This window comes from Sabethes cyaneus, chromosome 1 (genome assembly GCF_943734655.1).
Source record: "Sabethes cyaneus chromosome 1, idSabCyanKW18_F2, whole genome shotgun sequence".
NCBI lineage: Eukaryota > Metazoa > Arthropoda > Insecta > Diptera > Culicidae > Sabethes > Sabethes cyaneus.
This window is the reverse complement of record NC_071353.1, coordinates 43,071,551-43,078,262: the sequence shown is the minus strand read 5'-3', so window position 1 is coordinate 43,078,262 and position 6,712 is coordinate 43,071,551. Positions and strand designations below refer to the sequence as shown.

At 40.8% G+C, this 6,712-nt stretch overlaps 1 protein-coding gene across 1 annotated transcript; it reads right to left on the bottom strand.

The window, feature by feature from the left end:
* Positions 1-285: 285 nt before the first annotated feature.
* On the bottom strand, positions 286-6,337 carry LOC128745617 (nuclear receptor binding SET domain protein). Its single transcript, XM_053842693.1, has 5 exons — positions 6,178-6,337; positions 3,860-6,121; positions 2,019-3,031; positions 1,488-1,961; positions 286-660 (listed from the first exon to the last, which is right to left on the bottom strand). Exons 1-5 carry the CDS (start codon positions 6,335-6,337, stop codon positions 286-288), a joined length of 4,284 nt encoding a protein of 1,427 aa, XP_053698668.1.
* Positions 6,338-6,712: the final 375 nt, after the last annotated feature.

The window sequence follows — 6,712 nt, the reverse complement described above, 5'->3', positions numbered from 1 at the left end:
AATTAACTTTAACTGTGTCGTTTAACGAATGGCGCTAAAATTCTCAGTGGTTTTAACACGCCGCATAGTACGCATAATTTAATATATTTAACACGACTACCAAATACTTTCCACCCAATTGATAACGGATCGTAGTGTAACTAGAAATTTACAGCTATAACAGAAAAAAAACTTCAGAACCGTCATAAGGACGAAACCTGGGTCTGAGTGCCATTTGAACAGCTGTCTTTAAACAAGATAGCTGCTTGAACAACTTGTGGTCCCTCTAATATTGGTAAAATTGTGCTACGATTGAATCGCCTGTACTATGTCCTCATCGGTTTTCTCTTCTCCATTCAGCAGTTCCTGCTTGATGTGTACTGATTCGATTGGTTGCTCCTCTTTGTCATTTATTAGTTCCAATGGCTCTTCTTGGAGTGCGGTTATTTTTCTTTTAGCCAGCCCTACACCACGAGCAGCACTCTTGCGGCGTCTAGTTTTAAGCTTTTTGGTATTTGTCTGCTTGCCTCGACGTTTTTCATTTCCGCCGATTTCCTCCTCCACGGCCGGAGGTCGGTACTTTTTACCGATAAAACCGGAACATTTTGAAGCACCACAGTGACAAATCTTTTTCTCATCACCGGTGCTTTCGAAATTGTAGTTAAAAGTAAGCTCTTCGCCCTGCCAAAAATATGCAAAAATAATTAGTTTTATCGCTTCTTCAAAGCAGCATTATTTCTATTTAGGCTTCGTACACAAATTACGTAACGCTTAGAGGGGAGGGAGGGGGGTCGAGTTAGCGTTACTTATTGTTACATAGGGGGGAGAGGGGGTCATGAGAATAGTTACGTAACAAATATATGAATACCAAAAATGCAGTTGCCAAATGAGGAAAGGACGTGTTGGAGGTGGAAAACAGTGAATCGGTTTATACTAATGAACATTATGATACAAAATTATGGTTTGTAGCTGATGAAGATAATCCTAATAAATTTCCAGTTATTACGGTTGAAGACCATTCCAGGCTGCCCAGTTTGCTTCGGGATACGATGCTGGCTTAACAAGCCGTCGTTCGAATATCGGCTAGGAAGTGCTGCTATAGAGCCAGTAGGATCGTTGCACTATCCCCGTAATTGTCCTGTACTCTAATAGCCAGCTGCGAAGTCAGTCGATAAAGAAGGGCCAAGTTCTCAACAGAACGTTTATACCCATGGCTTTGGTTTTTACCATTTCAGCTTAACATGGGCCGATGCCTGATTGTTGTTTTTAATATGAAGCTTGCTAATTTGCTAATCTTGCTAATTTGGTTGAATTTCTTAAAAATTAAAAAAAATATGCGGTTCAAGCCATTTTTATTGAATGTTGAGGTACGGGGGGGAGGTTTGGTTAACGTTACGTAATTTAATGGGGGGGTATGCCAAGCGTTACTTAATGTTACATAGGGGAGGGAGGGGGTCAAAAAACCGAAATTTTTGCGTTACGTAATTTGTGTACCACGCCTTACTCACCGTCTTTAGATCGGTTAATGCGAATAGGCCCACTGATTGTGCGCCGTTGACGTTCCACAGCATCGTCTCGCAGTTAGGTTCGCATGAATGGTTGATGAACCTGGCTAAGTTACCCTTTGGACCTGCATCGATGGTCAGTTCCGAATCGACTGTTAAAAAATACCAGTTCTCGTCCTTCTGTTCCTTTTTCTGTTGCACCCGCCGCGCTAATTCATCGTTGTTGATGACCTCACCGACATATTCAATAACGAACTTGCCGGCCGGGATATCTTCCATCGCGAACAAACCCCAGCCTTTGCAGGGTATTCGTTTCACTGCCAACGAAGGATATTTCTTTTTCTCGAAACACTGGTTTTGGCAAAGTTCCCCGGTGGGACAAGACTTCGGATTGCACTCAATCATCAACGCACGATTGATACAATTTGTTTCTGATCCACATGCATCCGATGGTAAACATTCACACACATTGTCTTCCTGAAAAGAAAATTAAATTGTAGCAACTGATCATGTGTATTTTTAACGTTTACAAACCGCTGCATCTCTGCTGTAAGTTGGTTGCTTCAATGGTGGAATATATTTGTTGCTTTTTATTTTCACGTACATTGGTGGTCTAAACGAGTCCTGAACCAAGTCGGAATTTTCACTTGCTTTCTTTGCCTGTAACATTTCGTGTACTAATCTGGCTTCCCGAAGAGCTTCATTATACCGGGCTTTAATACCAGCAATTTTCCCCACTGATACACTGTCCGAATCTCCTTCCTGGTAGAGGTAAATCCTTCGCCGATTGATCCAACCATAATCGCGAGATCCAAAAAACAATATGCATATATCGGACTCTTCGTGTTGCCACCGGAGCACTGAATCTGGTACTGCTGGCGGAGGTACAGTTAAAGCTGGCCAAAAGCGAAAATTGGAATATTTTGCCCACACTACTTCATTGTACAACGGCATTCGACCCGACTCGCACTCTTCACAAATGTACTTTCCCTCAGGCGGAATAAATTTTAGGCAGTCCAAGTGGAAAGCTGTTGGACACGTTTCACAGCAGATCAAACTACCGCCCTTACAACATAGGAAGCACCAGTTGACATTTAATGAACACTGCTCAAGACTGTGCTTAGGACATATTAGGGCAGCGGTAGACAAAATTTGCGAGCCTGCTGGAATACATTTTGCGTCCGTATGATACGACGAAGGGCACTTGATGCATCGAATCAATTGCGCTTTGGAGGTAGTTACATTCGACCGTGGGTCATCCGAGACACATGTGTGACAGGTGTGATACGAACAGAACAACGTGCTAGAGTTTCCAGTTATGGTTAATTTATGTTGAGGAAACAGACGCAGGCACGGTATGTGATAATACTTGCCACAGCCGGACAGCGTACAGCGGTGTTTCCGCTCATCGCTAAGGGATTCATCCTTATCGTGGCAAACGAAGCAGACATGAGGTTTCCGCTCTCGGCAATCCGAACACACAAAAGTTTTACTTTCGATGGCTTGGGCGAACTCGACGATCGCCTGCGCTTGATCGGTGAGACAGCCTGTAAAAAACAGTAGGGTATTGTTGTTAGGGTCGGGTCACTTATTAGTCATGGCAGGATCACAATATTTTTGAACGCAGAGCAATATTCGCTATACAACCTAAGTTACAAGTAATATGAAAAAATAAAGCAAACTTAATATGAATTAAATCAGGGTTGTTCCTATTTTTTCATTAAAGTTTTTTCTTTGTACCTCGCAGAAGGCGATTATGGTAATATCAATATGGTGAAGATAATTAAAATTTTGGAAAAACTAATTGAAAATTAGATATCAATTATTCCATCTTAAGTTACCGAAAATATTGAAAAAAATTACAATCGCTTATCAGCGATTTTTACCAAAATTGACAAAATTTTTCGTTCCGACTTTATACAACTAATTTCCTAAAGTTTTATGGTGATCGATTAATCTCCCTAGCGGTAGTGCTGCTTCCTTTTTTCAAATTTTCGAGAAAAAGGCTTTTTTCGGATTTAAATATCTCTGAGACAGCTTGATGTAGAGACATGCCAGTTGCCAGTATACTTTTTCAACGGGTTTTGGCCAAGCAATCGAATCATGTTATCAGTTTTCATTTAATTTTTCGCCAACGTACATTAAAAAAAAGTCTTATTCCAGCTCCTTAATTATTTCGAGTTTTCGATCAATTTCATAATGCAAAAAAATAAAACTCAGGTGACCAACCATACCAATATTTCCTCTACTACTAATATGAAAATAAGTTCCTCACCCAATCAGGACGCGTACTAGATTGCGTAATTTAATTTTACCGATTAAACAACATCAAACTATATATATTTAGCAGATATATTATTCCGATAAAGACTTACCCGGATGGTAGTGATTGTGACACTTCGAGCATTTGCTAACATCATTTGGTTTGCAACAAATGGCACAAACGAACCCTTTCGAAATACCTTTGAGCAGATAATTTTTCTCCAACTTAAAAATGAAGGCTTGCTCCAGCGTCAGCGGTTCTTTCTTGAGCTTAGCAGTGCTAGGACCAGACGATACTCCGGGCAAACTGGGTTCCTTTTTAATCGGTCCCATACCAAGTTCTTCCTCAAACTTCAAAAAAGAGTTCCGCAGCGCCTGCGAACGTAGCCGGTTGGAGGTTCTTCCATTGTTTGTACCTTTACCCAAGGCTGAGGCAGTGTGTTGCATCCTCAAAGAGCATATTTTTTGCACATATTTCTGAAGCTTTTTGTCGATATCGGTCTCGGTTTGACCCTCAAAAACGTACATTCTACTCATGTTCAGTAAATGATTATAGGCTGTTCGATCAAATCCTGCCATTTCAGATATATCATCACACTCGCTGCTGGTACCACTTGCCGTTTCTAGTATATCGCTCCCGTCAGTCATTGACTGGAAATAGCGAGATATAGTATTTCGTAACAAATCCGAATCATCCTGCTCTAGTTTTATACGTTTGGTAACTATTGGTTCGAAAGCGGGACTTTCCGGAGTGGGCGATCGACGTCGTCGTTTTCTACTAGAACCAAATGAATCACCCAAACTATTGCTGTGGTACCCAGCGGAGAGACTTTTGGATCGTTTGCGGATGGGTTGGGATTTTTCCAGTTCTATTAGCGCACGAAAACGCGGTTCCCTAAATTCTAGTGGATATTGCAACATGTCTTCCGCTTGTCTTACCGCTTCCGTCCATATCGGGCGATTTCGAATAGCATCTTTCAACTTTTTTTTCAAATGTGGCTCATTTTCAGCTGTAGTTTTTAGCTGGTCCAAACCTTCAAATGGCATGAGCATCGGTTTTGCTATCCAACTATGACGTCCGTTGTCTGCGAAAAATGCAACGTGAATCAAGTATTTTTTATTCTTCAGCTGGACAATTTTGTTCGTTTTTGGATCATTCCATATCATGCATGGCCAATGCATGGATTTACCACTCAAGGCGCCCCAATAGAGTTGTCCCAATTTATACTCTTCATTCAACGACTGGTCAATGGATGATCCTTTTGCACTATCTGCATCCGGTGACTTCTCTAAAGGTATAGGTGGTAGATCGTGCGTTAACGTAGATTCTAACGTAGGCGGTTCGGCTATACCGACGCTGTTTGTATCAAAACTGGCTTCTAAGCCAATAATTTTGATTTGATCTATTCCCAAAATTTCGGAACTGGTGGATGTATTAGGATTTTTTTCAGCTATACTTTGAAGTATGTCAACAGAAGCTCCAATATCTTCCGTTGAAGTTGGTTCATCGGCAACGCTTAGCAAAGCTGGTTGTTGTGTTTCAGTTGACGGAGATGCTGAAGAATGCTCTTCAATAAGATCTGAGCACATCACAGGTTCTTCAACGGAAACATCGCCAAATAGCGTTTTGATTGGAGCAGGAAACTGCTCAGTCTCGGCAATGGAGTCGATGACAGCAATTTGCTCTTCAAAAGAAGCAGGACTCAATATTTTTGTTGGTTTAATAGCCTTAGGTGATGATTTAGTTATAAACCTTGCCACATCCAACGGAATGTAATCGGCATTTTCTTTTTGTTTTTGGATACGCCCATAGCGACTTACCAGACGACTGTTTTCTTTACTCGGCTCTGTAAATTTTGGACTGAGTGTACTCTCCAGTTGCTTTAACAAAAATTTCGTACGATCCGGCGATTTCAACTTCTCTTCGATTGACCTCTGCGAAAGTAAGACCGTAGGCGGCTGTAATTCAACCGGTTCTAATCTATTGCTATCTGAGTGAACATTTGGAATATTTTTATCTGTATCTGTTTCTGGCAACTTTACTAAATCGGAATCGCACGGTAGTGCTGTGCAAGGCAACGGACTGAAGGGCGCTTTATTCTTCCTACCTTTCCTTCGTGGCGTGTAATAAGGGGGTGATTTGTCTACCAGTAATTCTGCACTTTTTTCTGTTTCGTTAGATGTTGAATCGTTATGAGAATTAAATGGACTTGAATTCCGCTTGATCTCCTTTGATGCGATTTCACCATTTACCTTCAAAGGAACAATTTTGTTTTCCGGGTCAAGTTTCATAACCAGAACCGAAAGTTTATCTCCAGCTACAGTTGAATTGTCAGAAAAATGACCTTTACTATCTTTCATAGCACTTCCTGCAACTAGAATAGTGAAGTTGAAAATCATTAAATCATTTATATTTAGCTAAAGTAACAACCTGTATGAACTGAACATTTCTTTTGCTTAAATACCAATTTTTCTGCAACAGGTGATTTTTCAAGGGGGTCTTCTATTGTATATCCTTTGCGTTTTCTACTGCTACCATCGTTGGCGGATATAATACTGGACTCAAGCAACTCCTCAACGTCAACGTTCATTTTCGGCGCGTTCCTCTTACTGTGATTGGGACGAGGTTTACTGTTGAGTAAAGTAACAATGTTTGTAAGCTAAATATCAGCAAAATCTCAATCGAAGCTGATTACTTTGATTGAAATTACAACAAACTGAAATCCTTCGATGCGCTGCAGGTAATCAAATCACTAAACCAGTACAATAAACATTTCTCACACTTGTACTTAGGTAGAATGCCGCCAAAACTGGGCACCCTACCGAAGAACAAAATTTTGATAAGAGCAGTCGCATAAACCGATCGGAAACAGAAATTTGTTGCCAGAGTAAAACCTAAACACTAAGTTTATCGTATAACGGACTCAATAAAATTACTTGCTTGCGTATTTTCGTTTTGCGACCCA